General features: G+C 45.4%; 1 protein-coding gene across 6 annotated transcripts in view; it reads right to left on the reverse strand.

The window, feature by feature from the left end:
• The window catches only part of SGIP1 (SH3GL interacting endocytic adaptor 1), a 250209-nt gene that overhangs the window by 132755 nt on the left and 93816 nt on the right, over positions 1-23638 (reverse strand). For all 6 annotated transcript variants that reach the window (XM_077450532.1, XM_077450530.1, XM_077450528.1 and 3 more), the window contains exons 4-6: positions 21721-21777; positions 21541-21598; positions 17769-17941 (exon numbers count right to left, since the gene is read on the reverse strand). In XM_077450532.1, coding sequence (XP_077306658.1) covers positions 17769-17941; positions 21541-21598; positions 21721-21777 — 288 coding nt within the window. The remainder of the gene's footprint in view (positions 1-17768; positions 17942-21540; positions 21599-21720; positions 21778-23638) is intronic.

Raw genomic sequence — 23638 nt, forward strand, 5'->3', positions numbered from 1 at the left:
TGCTTTTATAATGTACACAGTGTTTTACAGACCTGACCCCAAAGAGCGGACAATCTAACACTTTTATTGCAGTCACACAGGCATTCTAGGGCCAAATGTATGAATTAGACACCTATGTCTGTTTTTTGTATGAGGGGAGGAAACTCGATCATTAGAAGGAATACCACCAACATGAAAAATATGGAAAATCTTAGAACTAAGTTGGGTGTACCGGTACGTTCTGTATAGATATTTACAGAATTAGAAGCTTGTCATTACAATATCAGCCTATTTGCATAAAGAACAATATACAAAGCAACTATATAGAGTAAAGCCTGCCCGACTATAAAAATGGCAGAGCCTTCACTTCACTCTGAAAATCAGTTATGGGTCTCATGTTGCCCCAAAATCATCCCCTGTACAAAGTACAAACTTTTATGGAACCTTAGCAACAGCACGCATGAAGGTAGTTGCCATGAAAACGCATGCATGGCGGCACCTGTCGCCAAAAGTGACAGAAGGGGTATAGCAGTCACATCTCTTACTTTCAAAATATTTTATTTTATATAAAAGGCACTTACATACGTAAAACAGTACACAATCTAGCAGTAGCAGGGAGGGCCTGCTGTCACAATGTAAGTAAAAAAACATGAGACATTAGTGAAAAACAGACAATATCAAGTGTGTACAGTCGGCAAGCCCTTCCTTATCGAGGGGCTACATCAATAAGAGGTAAACGGAGGGTGTCCCCCCCGGGAGAGCCCCCCAGGTAGAACTATTAGGGTAACTCCCAGGAGCCCCCATCCCGACACCCCTAATAGGGAACTTGCTGTGCCAAGATGAGGGAGTGTCCTCCCAGGCCCCTCCCTCGCAGAGGGGAAAAACAGTCGGGGGATCGTCTGCCGTGGGTACCGCAACATTAAATTGGACTGTATGGTAAACTTGTCAATTACAGCTCTGTTGAGCAAACCAAAATCTTAGAACGACTAGAAGGACAGAGAAGAGAAGAAAGGAGAAGAAGAGGAGAGCAGAGGGGTCGGGGGAGGTAAGCTATGTCCTGAAAGGGTGAAAAGATATAGCGAGGGAATGTTTCACAATCAATGTAAGGATGGGTGCTTTAGGGGTGAGGTCTGGTTCCTAGGGGAGGGCCTGGGGGTACCCCCGGCAGCAGAGAGATTCCCATGTAACGGGCCCAAGGGTCCCACACCTTTCGGAATTTAGGTGTGGTGTCTGACAGAATACCTGATAGTTTTTCTTGGGACATTATCCACGATATCTTCCTCTTAACTGCGAGGAAGGAGGGTTTGGGTTGCTTCCATGCGGAGGCAATCGCAATTTTGGCTCCTAATAGAATAAAATAAGTTAGTTTCTGAATGTTACCAGACATCAAAGGAATCGGGGTATTGAGTAACGCAACCTCTGGAGTTCTCGAAACCCGGCAGCCTGTGACTAAGTAAATCAAGTTGAATATTTTAGTCCAGAACGAACGGAGTCTAGGGCATTCCCACCAGATGTGGATCATGGAGCCACGAAGGTGGCACCCCCTGAAACATAAGGGATTAGCCGTGGGATATATTCTGGCTAGCCTTACTGGAGTGAGGTACCACCTGGTTATCAATTTGATGCTAGCCTCCATTAGTGAGGTGTTCTGGATCCCACGAAAGGATCTGGCTAAGGCCAGCTGCCAGGATTCGAGACTCCCAGAGGTCTGGAGATCAGATTCCCAAGCCGTCATATAGGGGGATTTACCCGTTGGGGAAGTGAGAGCCGTGTAGATCACTGAAATACCACCCCTCTGCTCCCCGACTCCACCACACCAGGCTTCGTATTCAGTAAAGGGAGGAGGAAGGGGTTTGTTTTTCCAAAGTGAGTTTAGGTAGTGAGATATTTGGTGGAAGCGGAACCTCTCTGTGTTTGGAAGCTCTAAGTGTTCGATACAATAAGCTAGGGAAATCGGACCCCTGGAATTAAAAAAGTGACCTATCCGGTATAGTCCCTTGTCCAACCACCATCTGAAGGCCTCAATGTTCAGACCGGGGGGGAAGTCATGATTACGGAATATGTGAGCAAGGGGTCTTATAGTGGAGACTAGGGAAGGCTCTTTGCGAAGGCCGTCCCATAGGGCACAGGAGTGAGAAAGGGATGGGGACATGATGGGCGGCCTGGCTTTGGGCGGGCACCATAATAAAAAATCTAGTGTATAGGAGGGTACCGCACAGCGTTCTATGGACTGCCAGTCCGGTTTCTCATATTTGGAGTAGATCGAGGAGAGTTGGGCTAGGCGAGCTGCAAGGTAGTATTTGTGGAGGTTAGGCAGACCCAGCCCCCCTCTGCGTCTATGCAGGAAGAGCGTGTTTTGCGGTAGACGGTATCCCTTATTACCCCAAATATATTTCAGTATTTTGCTTTGCAGAGAGCAAAGGTGGTCCTTCCGAACTGGTATTGGCAGGGCTCGAAAGTAGTAAAGGATTTTGGGGAGAAAGGTCATTTTTATGGAGTTAATCCGGCCAAGCCAGGATAATTCATGTTTAGACCATGAGGAGAGGTCGGTTTCCAGCTGTCTGTATAATTTGGGGTAATTGTGGGCATATAGCATCTCTATTTTAGGTGTGAGGGAGATACCCAAGTATTGGATGGCAGTGTCACTCCATTGGAACGGAAAGGATTGTTTGAGAGAGAGGACTTGGTGAGTGGGGAGAGAAACATTCAACGCCACAGACTTGGAGTAATTAACCCTCAAGCCTGAGACCTTGGCAAAGTCGTCCAATACCCGGGATAAGTTGGGTAGGGTTGTGAGGGGGGAAGTGAGGAACAACAGTATGTCGTCCGCGAAGAGTCCACATTTGTGCGTTTGACTACCGCATTGGACACCTCTAATGTCCATATTGTGGCGGACTGCGATCGCCAGTGTTTCAATGGCTATTGCAAATATGAGGGGGGATAGAGGGCACCCCTGTCTGGTCCCCCTGGTGATGGGAATTGGCTCAGAAAGGTATCCCTGCATTCGAATTTGGGCCCTCGGCTGGGAGTATAAGGCCTGTAATAAGCCAAGGAAGCGAGCCCCAAATCCCCACCTGTCAAAGAGCTGGAAGATGTACTGCCATGAGACCGAGTCGAAAGCCTTTTGAATATCTAAGGAAAGGAGGAAGCCAGATTGTCCGGATCCCCCTTCCCAATTAGACTGCAAAATGGAGATAATGTCGATCGCCCTCCGAATTTGATCAGGTCCCTGTCTGCCGGGAATAAAACCAACTTGATCCTTGTGGACATAGCGTCCAATAAAGGAGGCTAGCCTATTGGCCATAACTTTCGTAAGAATTTTGAGATCATTATTAATAAGGGAAATCGGTCTGTAGTTGCTGACATCTTCCAAGTTCTTGCCAGGTTTGGGGATGACCGTGATATACGCCGTGTTAAGGTGGGGATCCAGGGGGTCTCCATTAGCTTTATGGTTACCGAGATTGGCCAGGTGGGGAGCTAGCGTGTTGGCAAAGGCTTTATAGTAAGGGATCGAAAGGCCGTCGGGACCAGGGGCGGAGCTTTTTTTAAGAGTCTTAATGACTTCCAGTATCTCCTCTGTCTGGAAGGGGGCTTCCATAACTTGTTTGTGAACGTCCGATAAGACCGGGATGGGCAGATCCTCCAAAAACTTTGGGAGGAGGTTATCTTTGGGGGGTGGGGAGCTACTGTAGAGAGAGGTGTAGAATTTCTGAAAGGCATTCAGAACTGTGACCGGATTAGACGTGGGCGGGAGTCCCGCGCTTCTGATCCGAGGGAGGGTGCTCAGCTTGGTTCTAGGGGAGAGTCTATTGGCCAGGAGAGTGCCTATTTTATCCGCCTGTGAGTAAAATTTGTGGCCAGCCCACCTAACTGATTTTTCAGCTTTCGTGGTGAGGGCGAGATTTAGTTCTAAGCGAGTCCTGTCTAGTATGGCCGTGGGGGTACGGAGGGGGTCCTTTTTGTGAAGAGCTCTGAGTTTAGAGTATTCCTCTTCTAGCTTCAGGATGGTTGATTGCCTTTCCCGTTTTATTTGAGAACCCAGTTGCATGAATTTTCCCCTAATGTAAGCTTTGTGCGCCGCCCACAGGGTCTCGGGGGAGACATCAGGAGTCGCATTAATAGAAAAATATTCCTTCAATGCTTTGTCGAGATCTATAACTCGTGATGGCTCCGAAAGGAGGGATTCATTTAACCTCCAATGCCTAGGATGTCTCCCACTCGAGCCCCCCAGGGCCGTCACAATTACAAGAGAGTGATCTGAGATCACTGTGTCAGTGATGGAGGCTTTGAGCATCCTGGGGAGGAGCGAGGAGGGAACAAGTATGTGGTCTATGCGTGCATATGATTGGTGAGGCGCTGAGAAGTGAGTGTAGTCTCTCTTTGTGGGGTTTAATTCCCGCCAGACATCGGATAGCCCATGAGCGTGTAGCAATTTGGCAATCCGTAAGCTTGCCTTTGTGGGCCTGGTTAAGCGGGGACGTGAGGGGGAGGATTTATCAAGTCCTTGATCAAAGGCGACGTTAGAGTCTCCTCCGACAATAACCGTCCCCTCTAAAAGAGGTGCTAAAATACGTAGCATGGATTCGAAAAATTTGGCCTGACCCGTGTTCGGGGCATAGTAGGAGACCAAGGAATACAGTTGGTCCCCCACAGTGCCCTTTACAAGTAAAAATCTGCCCTCCGGATCCGCTTTTTCAAAACTCTTATTGAATTTGCATGTTTTGGCCATCAAAATGGCCACCCCCTTGGTCTTGGATTCCGCGTTGGCTAAGAAGAACTGAGGGAAGTGGGCATGTAGGTACTTGGGACTATACCGGATAGGAAAGTGGGTTTCCTGAAGCAGAATTATATCTAGTTTCAGGGATTTGTAGTAATCGAGGGCTTTTCTCCGTTTGATGGGGGAATTAAGACCCTGAATGTTGTGGGAGGCTATCTTAAGCCTAGCAGCCTGAGGATCAGCCATGGAGCAGAGGGGGAGCCCAGCATCTGAAAACGACCTCACTTACCCAATCTATAGCTGGGTTCTTGGTAAGGGCATTGAGATCGGTGGCCCGAGGATGTCTCCCAGGATACCATGTCGACTGGGTTGGCTCAGCCCAACCTGAGGAGAAAAAAAATAGTGTCATGGAAACATTCAACGGGGGAAGCTTACCATCAAGGGGGAAGAGAAGGGGAGAAAGGGCAAGGAAAGAAAGGGTTCCTGAGAAGAGAAAGAGGAGATCAGGGCAGGAGACACCCCCCGAAATCCCAAGCAAACACAATGAAGACAACCGACCCATAAGGTCAGGAGTCCCGACCCTCAGACGCCTGGGAAAGGCCGAGGGAGGGAGAGTTACACATGTGGTCCCTCGCGGAACTGGGGACCCCTAGTCGGGTAACTACCCGAACTGTGAAATCAACTTTAAATAGTAATAACATAAAAGCTGCAATATACATAAAAAGGAACTTTTCTTTTGAGGCACGGCTAAACATAATGCCTAGAAGACACTGGGGCTAAGAAATGAACGCTGTTCTTAAGGCATAAGGAAGGATGGTACATCCAGGGGGGGTGCTGAGGAATGCAGCCCCCTGGGAAATCCTCAAAGCAACCTTGGGGCCCATTTCGAGGGTATGTAAACAAAAAAAATATATGCGGGGTTACGGGCAGTCCAGTAGATGGACAAAGTACTGCATAGCGTCCCGGATTATTGGAGGCAATGGGGATAAGGGTAGAACAAGGGTAGCACAAGTCCTAGGCAAGGGGAGGGCAAAAAGGGTTGGAGGGCCAAACTTTCCAAGTTTGGGGAGCAGTCCTCCGGCCCTCTCCAGGACCCCGGACGGTCAGTCACAAAATGGAGAGATTGGTAATGGGACTGGAAGTTGCTCAGGTGGGTGCATTATCCTTGACCTTCTTGGCTCTTCCGGAGGTCCATAACGGGGATTGTGGGCTGTTAGGAGTGGGTCGTTTGTTAGATCCCTGACTAGGGTTAGAAGTGTCCATGTCAGCTTCTTGAGAGATGATTTGAAAGTGGAGAAGGCAAAAGACTTCCCTTTGTCCGTGAACCTGACCGCAAAAGGGAATGCCCATTTGTATTTTATGTCTTTGTGGGACATTGCAAGCAAGAGGGGTTTTAGAGCTCTTCGTCTCTGTATCGTGGAGGGGGAGAGGTCCGCAAAGATCTGAACCTGGTGTCCCTGGTAATTGACGTGTTGCAGGGAACTGGCTCTCTTCATGAATTCTTCTTTCACCGAGAAGTGATGTGGCTTGGCCAGAACATCTCGCGGGGTGCCATCCTTCCTAGGGGGGCCGAGGGTTCTATGGACCCGGTCAAGTTCAAGCTTGGTAGCTGGGATGTCTGGGATTAGCTGTTGAATGAGGTCTTGCACCGCCCTGGACACATCAGTTATTGATTCTGGAAGCCCGCGAATTCTGACGTTATATCTGCGTGACCTATTTTCGAGGTCATCTATATGGGCCATGGCTATGTCCAATTGCTCCTGTACTGAGTAGATGTGTCTGGAGTTTTGGATGGATCTGGCTATGGTATCCTCCATTTTATGTTCGATCGTTTCGATCCGGGAGCCTAGGTTAATAAAATCAGCTTTCAATTCCCCCGTGATTTGCAAGGCAGTTTGGGAGAGGCCCCTCTCTAATAATTCAGAGAATTTGCCAAACAGGGCATCCATGTGGGAGACTGGGTCTGAATGAGCAGCCTCGTGGGGGGCCATGGCGGTCTGGGTAACTCTGTAGGTCCCCGCTGGGGAGGGAGAGAACTCCTGGATGGTGCGTTCCAGCAGAGAGACCGTGGAGGCCGGGGACGGTGTGGCTTCCTTGGGGAGACCCCTGGGGTTGCCTGGGGTGGTGTGGAGAGGAGGAAAGTCTGTATCTGACCTGAAATCCACTGTGCCTGCGGATCTGTGATCCTGAGACAGGAGCTGTGCTGCGGTGGCCATCTTGGGTTTCTCCCTCACGTCCAATGAAGCGAACAGCGGGCCGAGATTGCGTTTAGCCAGTCCACCGGTCATTCAGAAATGTGCCCCAACACTTCGGGATTCCGCCCCTATAACTCGGGAAGCGGAAGGGTAGCCGTGCCGTGCGGTAGGGGTTCCGTTGTTCCGCGAGGCAGCGGAGCTTTAGATGATCGCGGCCATCTTGGAAGCCTCGCGCATGCGCACTCCAGCAGTCACATCTCTTAAGTGAATGTCATCAGTTTTTAAAACTGACGTCTTTTTTTTTTTTTTTTTTTTATAAACACATTTTCACACATATAATTTAAATACATACACATATTATATATACACGTTTTGCCCTTCACACATACATACACAATGGGGGTTATTTACGAAAAGGCAAATCCACTTCGCACTACAAGTGCAAACTACAAGTGCAAAGTGCACTTGAAATTGCACTGAAAGTGCACTTGGAAGTGCAGTCGCTGTAAACCTAAGGGGTAGATCTGAAATGAGGGGAAGCTCTGCTGATTTTATCATCCAATCATGTACAAGCTAAAATGCTGTTTTTACTTTCCTTGCATGTCCCCCTCGGATCTACAGCAACTGCACTTCCAAGTGCAATTTCAAGTGCACTTTGCACTTGTAGTGCAAAGTTGATTTGCCTTTCGTAAATAATCCCCAGTGTCTTATAAAAGAATATTGCTTTGCGGGAAAGGGCAATGCCGCTTGAAATTTTAAAAACGCAATTTACACGCCTCTCCGCTTGTTGCGCATAGGGCGGCCTATTCACTTCATTGTGCAAAATTGTGCAAAAAAGCCTGTAAATTTTGCACACAAAAAAAGAAAATGTTGTAAATAAGTAATTTTTCTCTATTACTAATGTTCGCTTATGAGGTGGCACTGATGGGCACGAATAGGCGGCACTGAAGGGCACAGATTAGGTGGCACTCATGAGGAGGCATTAATATGCCGCACTCAAAGGTGGCACGGATGAGTACTGATAGGTGGCACCGATGAGCACTCATAGGTGGCACCCATGGGCATTGATAGGCAGCACCGACAGATGACACTGACTGGCATCACTGCTGGGTACTGCACTGATGATCAGTGCCCAGATTACCTGTACAGTTCTCCCCTGTCAGGAGGTGCCACTGATCGACTCCCCTCACATACTGTCAAATGGCACTTCCACATTTACAAGTGATTTTGGTGTGATTGGACACAGGCCATCACACGGGTAAAGAACCCGCGGGCACGCGAGAGCGGTGACACTGGGGGCGATGTCATTTGACGTCGTCCCAGAATGAGAGGAGATACCGTGAGCCACCATTTTACTATACAGTGGGTGGGGGGGGGGGGGAAGGGAGAGGGAGAGAGGGAGAGAGGGAGAGAGGGAGAGAGGGAGAGAGGGAGAGAGGGAGAGAGAGAGAGAGAGAGAGAGAGAGAGAGAGAGAGAGAGAGACCATGCTAATGTTCTTCCCGTGTACTGGGACGGCTTGTAGGAGGGAAGGACACAGACAGCAGCAGGTGAATGAGCTCTATAGCTTACGGTAACAGAGAAAAATAAAGTCACTTCTCTGGCCACGCAGTGAGGTAGGGGTGTGCGAATCACATGAGTAACTGGAAAGAATTACAGGAGCTTGGCAGGAAATAACCGTTCACAAATTTGGATTTTAGCTGTGTATTTAGCCTTCTGGCTGGAGTTCAGTTTAAAATAACTCCGGGGGATCGGAAAGTAAGGCTGCTGCACCTGTTAATAATGGAGTAAAAAGAGACGGAAATGAAGATAAGGAGTTCACAGCTTCGGGCAGTTCCAGAAATAGCAACAGGATCCTGTGGCCAAGACTTAAATGATATAGTTCCATCTGGAATGTAACGTTCTACAGAGGAAGACTCTAGAAGACTGGCACTGACAGTGAGAGGTTGGTATGGCAGTGGAGCCCCGACAGCTCCGCACAAGACTGCCACAAATCACCAATTATTTAGGCTGCAGGGAAGGACATGCGTGTCACTGATATGGAGCATTAATCAGGGGGTAGTGACACAGCAGATCAGTGTCAGGGAAGGAGAAGCGGCATCTGTCAGCTTCTGTGGAAAAAGGGCAAAGCATTCTGAACCTTCATTTATCATTGTGTCCTGAAGAAGCCAGAATCTCCCTTCTTATTCACCAGCTGCAAAGTGTGAGACTGAAAAGAAGAAACTGGCTGTCATATGTACCAAGACTGATAGGACTCATCATTAACCACTTAAGGAGCAGAAGAATTGGCCCTTAACGACCAGGCCATTTTATTTAATTTTTTTGCTACGGCACTGAGTCGCTTTAACCGACAACTGCACGGTCGTGCGACACTGTACCCAAACAAAATGTATGTCTTTTTTTCCCCACAAATAGAGCTTTCTGTTGGTGGAATTTGATCACCTCTGCGGTTTTTATTTTTGTGCTATAAACAAAAAAAGAGCGAAAAAACCCCCACCAAAAAAACAATATTTTTTACTTTTTGCTAGAATAAATATCCAAACAAAATGTAAAAAAAATAAAAAAAACTAAAAAAAAACTTCATCAGTTTAGGCCAATATGTATTCTACATATTTTTGCAAAAAAAATAAAAAATAATTCTTAATAAGCATATATTAATTGGTTTGTGCAAACGTTCTATTTACACACCCCCTTCCCCACACACAGATGGAAACAGTTTTCTCTTGGGCCTCTTTCACATAGGTGCCACCGCTAATCGGAATCCGCTTGCTCAGCGGGGGGATCTCTTCACTGAACCTCTGCTAAGCAGGCGGAGGACAGTTCCATGTCCGCTCCACTATGCAGAGCGGACACGGACACAGTCCTACTCTTCTCTATGGGGCAATTGAATGGAAACTGTTTCCATTCGATCCACCAGACGGATGGAGAATAGGACCACCATCCATTCGTTTTTGGTGGGCAGGATCGGAGCAGATGATGGTGGGTGTTAGTGGACGTGTTAGTTAAAAAAAATTACTGGCTCCTAACTTTTTTAGCTGGCTTCTAGAGCACATTTTTCAAGCCTTGATCAAACCAAAATTAGTATCTTGCTTTCTTTTCATGAAAAAAAAAAAAATACATTTACAAAATCTCCCCAGCAAGACTGACAAGATTCGTCTGAAAAAGATATGCATTGCCAGCTGTTGGCTTGTACACACAGCCTAGAGTAGTTTTCACATTCCTTTGTCAAAAATGTGTTCGTGTTTAAACAATGAGGCATGCTGCATGGCGCTGCATGGCACTGCATGGCACTGCACACGTCAATGCATTACCTCTGTCTGTAGTGTAAGAGCTGACACTAAAGCTTTTCTTTAATTACATTAGAATCCCCATATTTGTGATGCGACACAGAGCAGATAGCAACTCATGCCCTGACACAGGATAACCCAGGATAGGACGTTGTCTTGACCCTTTGGTCAATAGGGACAAGCTAGGCAAATGAATATATGGACGTAAAGGAATAGATCAGACATGACACTACAAATGGCAGCCGCAACATGTGAGCCCATCATTACAAGGGAAGGCAAAAACACAGGGAATTGGAGGACACCAAAACCTTGTTAAAATAACATATACATTTGTATACATAAGTATACAAAAAAAAAAAAAAAAAAAACAATCAGCGGTCAATATTAAAAAAACACCTATTATGTATCTTAAATAATATTGCAAGATGAAACAATATAGGTATATTTCACACTACCTGAAAGATATTACAAATAACCAAAAAATTGCAGCACAAAAATTACCTTATAAAACACTAATAAATGCCCATACAGAGGATCAGAGATGAAAAAAAAGCCATCTGTAAATGGTGCATAAAGTATAAAAACTTCCAAGTGTTCTAGGGTGAAAGGATCCCGCCACCAGGAGTTAATATGGCCCCTCTGTTATTGTAAATGATTTGCCCCAGTGTATGTTTTTTTTTTTTTTCAAATATGCCGCTATATACCTTTTTCATATCACCGATCGGCAATCACGTGACCGGCCTCCTCTCTCCTGTCCGGGTCTAACAGATTCAGCGGGCAGCCTGAAAATCCCCCCCCCGCTGATGTCAGCCGAGAGGAGAGGAGAGAGGTGACCAGTCACGTGAGCACCAATATTTTTACTTTTTTTGTAAAATAAATTTTTATTGATATGAAACAGTTAACAATAAAATACAGATACATTTCCCCAGTAGGCACATTCAATAAACACAGACCTCTCCAAGGTGTATGAATAACCTGTGGGAGCAGTATGCGTATGCTCGGTGTCAGGGTCAGTCATTAAACATAGACTAGTGCGTCTCATTGGTTTGGTAGAGTACAAAACGCAAAAACCCTTGCCATATAAGGGCAAAACATACGACAATATAACAACAACAAAATAGAAAACTGTATGTAACAGAAAGAGGGAGTAGGAAGAGATAGCAAGAAAAAGAGAAAGAGAAAAGAGAAAGTGAGGTAGATGAGAGGGGGAGGGATGGAGAGGGGGAGGGATGGAGAGGGGGAGGGATGGAGAGGGGGAGGGATGGAGAGGGGGAGGGATGGAGAGGGAGAGGGGGAGGGATGGAGAGGGGGAGGGATGGAGAGGGAGAGGGGGAGGGATGGAGAGGGAGAGGGGGAGGGATGGAGAGGGAGAGGGGGAGGGATGGAGAGGGAGAGGGGGAGGGATGGAGAGGGGGAGGGATTGGGATGGACGGACGGGGGGGGGTTGGGGTTATCCTGCCTCAGTAAGACACCAACATGTACAGTAAATGACTAGTCGGCAGTTTACACCGTTTGAGATATGATTTCCCCATATGTAGCTGAAAATTTAAAGGCAATCCAACAGGACAAGATCTTCTTGGATAGTTTGGATTTATTTCTAAGGGAGTAAGTAATATCTTCCAAATGGTATATGTGATCTACCTCCATTAGCCATTGGCATAATGTAGGGATGGTCTGTTTCCAAAGTCTGGGTATAAGCGCCTTGGCCGCATTCAAGAAGTGGGGTGTTCTGGATTTTTTTATACGGTCCTATTGTTTTGCCTGTACAATTAAATAGTATCACCCATGGATCATTTGGGATTGCATAGCCATGAATCTCTTTGATCCAATACAATATAGTAGCCCAATATGGGTGGATGCGTGGGTAGAACCTCCAGATGTGAGCATGTGTTGCCTGTTCTCCACATCCTCGCCAACATAGCGCTGATATGGATGGAAAGACTTTGTGAAGCACCATAGGAGTATAGTGCCACCTTGTCAACATTTTATAGTTCCCCTCTGTAGTTTCGGAGGATATTGAAGAAATGTGGGTTCGTTGAATGATCCTCGTACGTTGTGTTTCTGAGAGAGGACCCTGTAGGTTATTTTCCCATTGAGATAGAAAGTGGGCTGCACTGATAGGTTTAGGGCCAATAATGCCTGGTAGAAGTAGGAGATAGGTTTCTCAGGTGGTTGATCATCCAAAAGTAATCGCGCCACCGGAGTTAGATCCGAAATGGAGCGTATTGGTTGTGGTAGAGATTTGACGAACCTCGAGAGCTGGTGGTATGTCCACTGGTCCATGAATGAGATTGTGGGAGATGATAAAAGTGTGGATATAGGTAAGATACCATTGGTCGTTGTAACTTGGTGGAGTAAGACTGGGGATGTTGAGATCCAGTTGCTGAATTTAGGGTCAAGGTTTCCCAGAGGGAAATAGTCATGTCCCGTTAGTTGCATTATAGAATTGGGAAGCCACTTATGCGTGGGAAGATTGGTAAGCAGTGAAGTAGACAAGGACAGTTTGTGGAATTTACTAGGTATCCAGATCAGAGAACACCGCTTAGGTAGAGTTCCAGCTGCACCCATAGTTTAGATTCCTTCAGGTACAGTGCCTTGAAAAAGTATTCACCCCTTAGGCTTTTTACCGATTTTGTTACATTACAGCCTTTAGTTTAATGTTTTTTTAATCTGAATTATATGCGATGGATCAGAACACAATAGTCTAAGTTGGTGAAATAAAATTAGAAAAATATATACATAAAACTATTTTTCAGAAATAAAAAAAACTGATAATTGGCATGTGCGTATGTATTCATCCCATGTGTTATGAAGCCCATAAAAAGCTCTGGTGCAATCAATTACCTTCAGAAGTCGCATAATTACTGAAATGACGTCCATCTGTGTGCAATATAAGTGTCACATGATCTGTCACACCTTTTTGAAAGGCCCCAGAGGCTGCAACACCTAAGAAAGAGGCACCACTGAGAAAACACTGCCATGAAGACCAAGAGACTCTCCAAACAAGTAAGGGACAATGTTGTTGCGAAGTACAAGTCAGGGTTAGGTTATATAAAAATATCCAAATCTTTGATAATCCCTAGGAGCACCATCAAATCTATCATAACCAAATGGAAAGAACATGGCACAACAGAAAACTTGCCAAGAGACGGCTGCACACCAAAACTCAGGGACCGGGCAAGGAGGGCATTAATCAGAGAGGCAGCACATAGACCTAAGGTAACCCTGGAGGAGTTGCAGAGTTCCACAGCAGAGACTGGAGTATTTGTACATAAAACGACAATAAGCCATAAGCTTCAAAGGGTTGGGCTTTATGGCAGAGTGGCCAGAAGAAAGCCATTACTTTCAGCAAAAAACAAAATGGCATGTTTTGAGTTTGCGAACAGGCATGTGGGAGACTCCCAAAATGTATATAGGAAGGTGCTCTGGTCTGATGAGACTAAAACTGAACTTTTTGGCCATCAAAGAAAACGATATGTCTAGCGCAAACCCAACACATCACATCATCCAAAGAACACCATGGTCAGAGTTGAGGGAAAGATGGATGGTGCTAAATACAGGGATATTCTTGAGCAAACCCTGTACCACTCTGCGTGAGATTTGAGGCTAGGATGGAGGTTCACCTTCCAGCAGGACAATGACCCCAAACACACTGCTAAAGCAACACTTGAGTGGTTTAAGGGGAAACTTGTAAATGTGTTGGAATGGCCTAGTCAAAGCCCAGATCTCAATCCAATTGAAAATCTGTGGTCAGCCTTAAAGATTGCTGTTCACAAGCGCAAAACATCCAACTTGAAAGAGCTGGGGCAGTTTTGCAAGGAGGAATGGGCAAAAATCCCAGTGGTAAGATGTGGCAAGCTCATAGAGACTTATCAAAGCGACTTGGAGCTGTGATAGCCGCAAAAGGTGGCTCTACATAATATTGACTTTAGGGGAGTAAATAGTTATGCACATTTACTTTTTCTGTTATTTTGTCCGATTTGTTCTTTGCTTCACAGTTGTGGGCATGTTCTGTAAATTAAATGATGCAAATCCTCAAAAAATCCATGTTAGTCCTAGGTTGTGAGCCAACGGAACACGAAAAATGCCAACGGGGTGAATACTTTTGCAAGGCACCGATATCCAGTCTGATATCCTATTCAAAATTATTGCCAAGATATAACTCTTAAAATCCGGTAAAGCTAGGCCCCCTTCTCTTTTAGGTTTAATGAGCAGTTGTCTGGCAATTCGGGGGCACTTGCGGTTCCATACATATTTGCATATACATAGATCGTAACACTGAAAAGAACCCCAGGGGGACCTTGTAAGGGATCATCTGGAATAAGAAAATTAGCCTGGGCAAGATGTTCATCTTCACAATGCTAACTCTTCCCAGCCAAGAGTGAGCCAGCTGGGTCCATTTATGGAGGTCCGTTCTAATTGAATTCAGTAAAGGGACGAAAATTACATGGAATGGAGAGGCTGGGTTAGGTGTAAAGAATATTCCCAGGTATTTTTCAGTGAGTGAGGTTGCCAACTAAAGAGAAAAGATGGTTTCAAATGTTCTGCTGTTTTATGTGAGAAAAAGATGTTTTAGTATTTCTGACTTGAATAGGTTAATTTTAAAATTAGGCCGACATCAGGTTGGCAAGGGAGGGGTTGCTGGACATAAAATAGTATGTCATCTGCGTTATGCTCCGTGGAGCCTATTTTCATTCTGTGAACATCGGGGTTGTTTTGCATCATTGAAAGGAATGGTTCCAGGGAAAGGGCGAAGAGGATCAGGGACAGGGGCAGCCCTGACGAGTGCTGTTGAGCAAGGTGTAGGGACCACTTAGAGTGCCGTTAATTCGTAGCTGAGCTATGGGGGAGCTGTAAAGTGCTGAGATTCTCGTTAACATAGATGGGCCAACGCCTAGGTGGAATAACGTCGACATCAGACACTCCCAGTCCACCCTATCAAATGCTTTCTGTAGATAGGAGAAGGGTGGGCTGGGAGAACCTATGCATTTAAGAAATCCGAGACCATGTTCTCAGAGAATTGGGCCTCTCTACCTTTGATGAATCCAGTTTGGTCCCTTGATATCCACTGAAGAACCAGGGGCATGAGTCTGAGCACAATGGCTTTAGCATATCATTTGGCATCCAAATCAAGGAGATACCTGCTACAGACCATCAGGGCCCGGTGCTTTACCATTGGCCATGCTCTTAAGTGCCATTCGTAATTCCGAGGCAGCGAATTCCCCTTCCAGAGCAGGAGCAGAGAGTTTTGGAAGGTTAGCTTGTGTAAGGTACTCTTGAATGAGGGATTCCCTAGTCTCCCTATCTTCTGTATTATTGCAAACGTGGTAGAGCTGCTGTTTCAGGTATTTCAGGTTATACAGGGGGCCAGATTACACAGCACAAACACTGTGCTGCATAACATGCTTTAAAGGAACAGAATCCATTTTTTTGTTTAGGGTTACAAACGCTTTAAGCAAATGACCCCTGAATTAACACGTGGGTCAAATCACACTGTAGAAGTAACTGGAAACCGATGTGGAAACCATTGCAGCGGGGGTCCATACTACCAGACTCTCCGTGAAAATGCAAAGAGGAGATATATATAGTGCTGTCTAAAATTCCTTTATTAGAAAAGCTAAAATTGTACTTGCACAATCCAGCGCTTGGTAAAATGCATCATATACAGTACAGTCTACAACTTGATCGAACCCAAAGATCGCCACCTGTGACATCAATGTGGCTCCTCCTCCCATACGCATTACTTTCTGGGTGAGACTTTGTCAGCGGACTTCACCCTTGGCTATCTTCAGATCCGATCGAGTTGTACTGTAGATTGTACTATATATGATGCATTTTACCAAGCACTGGATTGTGTAAGTGCAATATTTGTTTTTCTAATAAAGGAATTTTAGACAGAGAGCACTATATCTTCTCTTTGATTTTGCATACTCCTGGGGAGTCTGGCAGTACGGACCTGCTGCAATAGTATCCAGATCTACTTCCGCAGAAGAGGACAGCATGATTTGACCCACTGTAAATTCAAGGGTAATTTGCTTAAGGTGAGCAGCCACATTGACTACTGGTGGTGCGATCTTTTCACCCTGGAACACTTGAAAGTTTTTATACTTTTTGCACCACTCACAGATTGATGGCTTTTTGGTCTCTTTTTGGGCTTTTTCTATATGGACATTTATTAGTGTTACAAGGTCATTTTTGCGCTGTGCTTTCTGTTATATGTAAAACCTGAAAGTATGCATTACCTCTAATGTGGTTCTAGGGTATGCATGTAATGCCTAAAAACAGGTGCTCAACTGATATGGGCATGCATATTTACGTGGCTCGCTCAAGGGTCAGACGACCAGTGTCCTCTCGTTTATGGGGGCACTTTAAAGCATTTTTTTTTTTTTTTTTTAAAGAGTTAGATCCTCTGCCAGTTTTAACTGCTCTCTCTGGACCTGACAGCAACATTTCCACTCACTTCCCTGTTCTTTAGAGAAAACAAAAGGCAGAAGATCTAAGGCCTTAGATCTTCTAACTTTAGTTTTCTCTACATTTATAGGAGGATGGTACATTACTATAGTTTTACCATCAGTAGCATTAATGCAATTAACTTCCCTGTCCTGGTGAAAAAGTTCCACCTGAACCAGGAATGAGGATACATTTCCAAAAAGGGACAAGGACAGCACTCTACTCCTTAGCTATACAACGAGCAATGCTCTAATACAGTGGTTGTTAACTTATGCGCTAAAGGAGGCCTTAAATGTGGCCCCCAACATCAGCAAAGTGCCACATGTAAAGTTCAATATATGTAATGGTTGAGAGGGCTGTCAGAAACTGAAGACCTAATAGAGGAAACAAGTGTTAATATGCTACATTTTTGGCTGCATATGTGACAGAGCAGTGGCAGCTGATCCATATGGGGCGGCCCCCTCATATCCATGCACCCGGTTCCTAATCTACATGCACTAGACACATTGATTCCAGTGGTTTTTTTTTAGAAGCCCATGATTGGAGCCTGACCCACCGTCACTGCTACAGAGCACAATAGGAAACTAGGGACATGCTACATGAGGCTAGTAGAGCTCAATGCTATTACCCAATGTTCCCACTGCAAACTGCTGAGATTCAAGAGCTGCACATCATTTACCAAAGGGGCTGCTCAAGGATCTTAAGCGGCAGGTTGGGCACCAGGGCTCCAATATATCATCATTTAACCAGTACCAGACGAAGCTGGAGTGCTCAGTTGAAGTATAAAATCTCTAGTTGGAGCTTCCGCAACCTCACATGGCTGGGCCAATCCCTAGCCACCAGCGTTGTCACATGAGAAGAAGAGTGAGTCACATGCTTCTCACCACCCAGAAGTACCACTGCCTTCAGCTGAATCTAACAGTGGAAAGATATGCTTGCATGGTTGGCAGAGCCGATGTTTTCCTTTAAGTGAGCAGAACAGACAGGACATGAATTGCGACAGGTTATAATTTTATTACAGGAACCAAAAATAAATACCTATACATATGTAATATATATATAAAAATCACCCCAAACCCAATGAGGGTGTACCATCTTCAGACAACCGCAAATGTTGCAAGGACAACATAAAAAAGCCTTACCACAGGAGACGGGGACAGCGCTATGTTTCCTATAGATGCTTTCAGTTCATCCACCGTTGCAGCACTTTTCAAGTCTTTTGCCTGAAGAGGCTTTATCCTGATGTTAAACTTCTTGCGAGACTCTTGCTCTTCCTCCGATTCACTTGAGGAGTAGAAGTGTTTTCCTTTGGTAGGTAAATCAAAGTTAAAGATCACACTACAATCTCTGGAAAATGTGCAAATAATACAGATGGCATCACATAAAGCCGTGAAGCGGTAGATTACTAGATCTAGACGTTATTAAATACTTCTTGACAAAAACCTTTGTCAAGTGATAATTGTTACCAATTGAACACTTAAAATTGAACAATTGTTACTCACAATACAATTGTTATTCATCTTTGTCAAGTGATAATTGGGACCAATTGAACACTTAGAAAGACTTGCAGGGACAATCCCCATACTTCTGACAATATAGTGTATTTACTGTATATAAAACAGAGTAATATGAGGGATGTTTATCTCTCGTGGTAGATGCATTTGTAAAGCAAGTCTATGCGAGACGGGAACTATATGTAAAGCGGAGCTCCACCTAAAAGGGAAAGCCCTGCTTGTCTGCCGCCCCCCCACTGCCACATTTTGCATCTTTTGGCGTGGCGCGGGTACCTGGTTTTGACATTTACCCGCTGCCCGCAGCCTTTTGGGACACTTCATAGCTCCCAGAAGACTGCGGCCCATTTACAAAATGCAGCATGCTTTGCGCAAACGCAGTAGAGAGCCGGCGGAGAGGTTTACCTCCCCCGCCACCTCTAAAAGTGATCCTGTAGTGAATGTGCTCACGGGACCACTTTTAGCCAACGGGAAATTCGTGCATAGTAAAAAATGATACCAGGGTTATGGCAACTAGCTGCTGCCATAACCTTGGTATTTAACATCAAAGTAATGATGTATTTTTACTATGGGCCAGTCAGGAAGTGGTTAAATGAAAATGCAGAGCCACCCAGCTCTCCTGTCAGCAGCACCACCGCTCTCACTGGTCTCCCAGACCAAGGGCCCTTCCAGCTCTCTCAGCCTTGCTTTCAGCACCCTGCTGCATGGGCCCACTCCTAGCCCCCTGGTAGGGTTTTCTCAGCACCCTGGGTTCTCTCACACTCCTCAGGAATGCAGGACTCCCTCCAGCCCCCTCTGTGGACTTAATAGCCACCTCAGCTTTTTTTCAGTCTCTCAGGACCCAGGTAGCTGTCCTGACCTTCCCAGTCCTGTGGGTAAAAAGTACGCCCAACATAGGGTTTGGTTTCTTGAGGTCACCCCTCCTAGCTAAAGCACACAGCTATCTCCACACAGCGACACTTTCCCCAAATGGCAGCAGCTGCCCCCAGTTCTCACCAAACCCAATGGGTGTGTGCACCTGGACAAACACAACCAGTAGAACGACAGGAAAACCTGGACACAGGATTGAAGGTCCCATCCCACCCAAGACTCTTTGGAGCCTTCAAACTCTGGGCCCAGATCCAGGACTACCAAACCCAGAGAAACCATAAAACACAGTTTCCTCTGCTCACAAAACACATGCTGGAGCTTCTCAGACTGCAAATCCCAGAATCCTGTGTTATTTCTCCAACCATTACCTAATAGTCTACCCTGATCCTACAGGCAGCCTCCATGTACACAGTTCACTTCCTCATTCGCAGAAATCACGGTAATGGTGATCAACCATCTGATGGTTGGCGGGTAGGAAAATAATGGCTGAAGAAGATCTATTTTCAAAGCGAAGGGCAACCCTGCTCCTGCATGGCTATTCAAGAAGGTAAGAAGACCTTTAAAGAGGAAGTAAACCCTGATTGGTTTACTTCCTCTTTGATTCCCTGCAAAGGTAAAGCATAATGGACTACTATGCATCGCATAGTAGTCCATTATGTGTCACTTACCTGACACAGGAGGCAGCGAAGTCACCGCTGTGCCCTTGTGTACGGAGCCTCCATCTTCTTGGTGGGTCTCGCGGCTCCGGCGCTGTCATTCGACAAAGCCGCGATGATGTCACTCTCGCGCATGCGCACGGGAGCCGCCACTCGTGGCATATCGCCGTTGACAGCGGCACGCTCAGTGCGCCTGCATGCCGCTGTCTACGGCGCATGCGCCATACACAGCGGTGCCTGTATTTTGGAAAATATCTCCTAAACCGTGCAGGTTTAGGAGATATTTCTTGGACCTAAAGGTAAGCCTTAATCTAGGCTTACCTGTAGGTCAAAGTGGTTTGTAAGGGTTTACAACCACTTTAAAGCAAAACGCCAGTTGTCATTTAATGAGATGGTGCAGCCAGAAAGTTTACCACCTTAAAGCGGAGGGCCGGTTATAAAAAAAAAAAGTCAGCAGCTGCAAACACTGCAGCTGCTGACTTAATAAACACACTCACCTGTCCAGGGCGCCCGCGATGTCGGCCGCCCGAGGCCGACCCGTCCCTCGGCTCTCGGGTCCCGGCGCCGCCATCCCTTGTAAGGGAAACAGGCAGCGGAGCCTTATGGCTTCACTGCCCGTTTCTACTGCGCATGCAGCGCTTTCTGAATGGGACGCGCTGTGTTCTGGAACACACAGTTCCCAGAACACAGCGCGACTCATTACCCAGAAGACGCCGCGACGAAGACAGAAGACAGAAGATCTCCGCGGAGGAGGAAGAGGAAGATTAGGAGAAAGTGCCTAGCAACAGGCATTTCTGGTAAGTAAAAAAAAATTATTTTTTTCATTTTTTTTTTTTTAGATTTTTTGTAATTTTTAACATTTGTTTTTCAGGGTGGCCCTCCCCTTTAATGCAGAGAATGCATTCAGGTAAAAAAAAAAAAAAAAAAAAAAAAACTCCTACCTTTAGGACCACTTTAAACATACATTATACTTTTTTTTTTTTTTTGCATTATATACATAACTGGAATTAAGGGTCTTTTCGTAAAAAAAAATGTTTATAGCTTTCTAAAGTTTAGCGTTAAACATTTGTTACCCCAACACTTCATATTCCTGATATGTGGCTGCTGCACCATGTACTTGTATGAGAAAGTCTCCTTTTCTCTTTGTATTACTTCCTTTATGTGAAATCCCTGGTGTTCCTGCCAGTCCCTCTGCTTTCCTATTATAAACTGACCTCACCAAGCAGGAGAGCACACCATGGTCAGTTCTCTAGCTATGCTGGGAACTTTGTGTACTCTCCTCCAACAATCAGACTTGTCCTGACATGCTCCCGTTGCAGTCATTCACTGGGAAGCTCAATGTGCTGTGTGGCTTCACAGCCGGGCACCCACTATGCATGCGCGAGCCGCGCACTGTGTCTGGCCAGGCAATCACCTGGGACCTGTGACGTGTCCAAGATGATTGCCGAGAGGGAGAGGCGATCTCCCTTCTTCCGGTGCCGCGATCCCCCTGGAGGAAGTGGGAGCTGGGGCCCTTTAAAAAGAGGGTATTCGCTCGCCCCCCCAAAAAAAATTACATGCCAAATGTAGCATGTCAGGGGGTCACCTCCCTTAAAGCGGAAGTTCCATTTTTGGGTGGAACTCCACTTTAAGAACATTTCACAGCTCTAAAATGAATTTAGATTCTGGACTTTAAGCATGCTTTCATGTTCAATCTATTTCTTTAAATAAAAGTTTGAAATAAAGGTCAACATTCATTGTGTAATACAAATAGTATTATTATTGATGGAATTAGAAAATACTTCAATAAAGAAAAGAATTAGGACAGAATGCGTAGATGAGAAGGAAAAAGACGAGGGGAACTTTCAGCAGGATTGAGCTGCAAAAGAAAAGGATATAGCCAGGCTCCATGTCTGGTCGGATACTGTATCCCTCATCATCCACCTCTGGAGAATTCTAAAAAAAAAAAAAAAAAAAAAAATATATATATATATATAACACACACACATTTGTTTTTCTACACACAGATAAACATATAGCGCTCACATGAACAAACATCAGTATTAAAGCAAACTTACATATCTTTCCCAGTCGATCTCTGCATAGAATCCGTTTGGTGTCCCATTGGCTTTCTTCTGCAATAGAGCAAAAAATTTCATAATTATTTAGAACACAAAAAAACAAAAAACACACACACACACACACACACGCTGGAGAGTGCAAAATCTGGTGAAACCAGCTTCCAGGTTTTATCATTAAAGGTTTTATCAGGTTTTTTTTATCAGGTTTTATCATTAAAGTTTAACCACTTAAGCCCCGGCCAATTTTGTGGCCAAAGACCAGAGCACTTTTTGCGATTCGGCACTGCGTCACTTTAATTGAAATTGTGCGGTCGTGCGACATGGCTCCCAAACAATTTACATCCTCCCCCACAAATAGAGCTTTCTTTTGGTGGTAACTGACCACCTCTGCGGTTTTAATTTTTTGCGCTATAAACCAAAAAAAAATTGCGTAAATTTTGAAAAAAAACAAAACGCTTTTTTTTTACTTTTTGCTATAATAAATATCCCCAAAAAAATAAAAAAAATGTTTTTTTGCTGTTTAGGCCGATATGTATTTTTCTACATATTTTTGGTGAAAAAAAATAATAAATCGCAATAAGCATTTATTGGTTGGTTTGCGCAAAATTTATAGCATTTACAAAATAGGGGATAGTTCTATGCCATTTTTATTATTTTTTTTTATTAGTAATGGTGGCGATCTTTATTGTGACTGCGACATTATGGCGGACAGTTGGGACACATTTGGCGCAATTTTGGCACCACATTTACACAGCGATCAGTGCAATTAAAAATGCATTGATTACTGTGACTGGCAGTGAAGGGGTTAACCACTAGGTGTTGCTGTAAGGGTTAAGTGTGTCCTAGGGAGTGATTCTAACTGTGGGGGGGGGGGGGGAAGGGGCTACATGTGACACATCACTGATCACCGCTTCCGATTACAGGGAGCTGTGATTAGTGACAGTTTCACTAGGCCGAATGGGGAAATGCTTGTTCTTCCCTCTCCGTGAGACGATTTTGGATATTCCCGCAGACAGAGTCCGCTGGACCCGCGATCACGCTCACAAAGTTCCCGGCGGGCGCGCGCACTACCCCAAAACCCGCCTCTTAAAGGGCAACATACAGGTACGCGATTCTGCCTGTGCATGCCCTTCTGCCGCAGTATAACTACGTGATGCAGTCGGGAAGCGGTTAAAGAAGACCTTCTGTCATTTTTTCAACTTTCCATCTGTTAAATCTTCTGCCCTTGTTGTTTTAACTTTGGATACTTAAACGTTTTTTTCTGCCAGTAAATACCGTTTACAACCCACTTCATGTTTCTTGACTGGTAAAAAGCCTAGGCTTATGACATCATGTACAGCTCTCTCTCTCTCTCTGAGAGAGAGAGGAAGCCAGGGAGGGGGGGGGGGGGGGGGGGGGATGAGTCATAAGAGGACCAATGAAAGCTGCAGGGCTGCAGAGCTGGAGGTGTGCCTCTGTGTAAATCCAGGAAGTGAACAGTCAGCAGCTTCAGCTGCCCACAGTTAAAATGGATGCAGCCAGACTTAGTGGAGGGAGATTTCTGCACCATATTTGGCAAGTACAGAATCACAGTATATATAAAATAATATGCAAAGTGGTTTGAGGGAAGCTTCAGAATGGCAAAGACGTTTTTATTAAAAACTATGTGAGCAGACTGCAGTTCCTCTTTAAAGCATTTGTTCCCCCGAACATTTCATATTCCTGATACATGCCTACTGTACCGTGTACTTGTATGAGAAATTATCCCTTTCCCTTTGTATAGCTTCCTGTGTGTGAAATCCCAGTTCCTGCCAGTCCCCTTGCTTTCCTATTGAAAACTGGCCACACTAAGCAGGTCAGTTCTCTAGCTAGGCTGGGAACTCAGTATGCTCTCCTCCAATGATCAGACTTGTTCTGACACACTCCTCTGCACAGC

This window comes from Lithobates pipiens, unplaced genomic scaffold, assembly GCF_037356315.1.
Source record: "Lithobates pipiens isolate NorthernLeopardFrog02 unplaced genomic scaffold, aLitPip1_a1.2 Scaffold_23, whole genome shotgun sequence".
Classification (NCBI taxonomy): domain Eukaryota; kingdom Metazoa; phylum Chordata; class Amphibia; order Anura; family Ranidae; genus Lithobates; species Lithobates pipiens.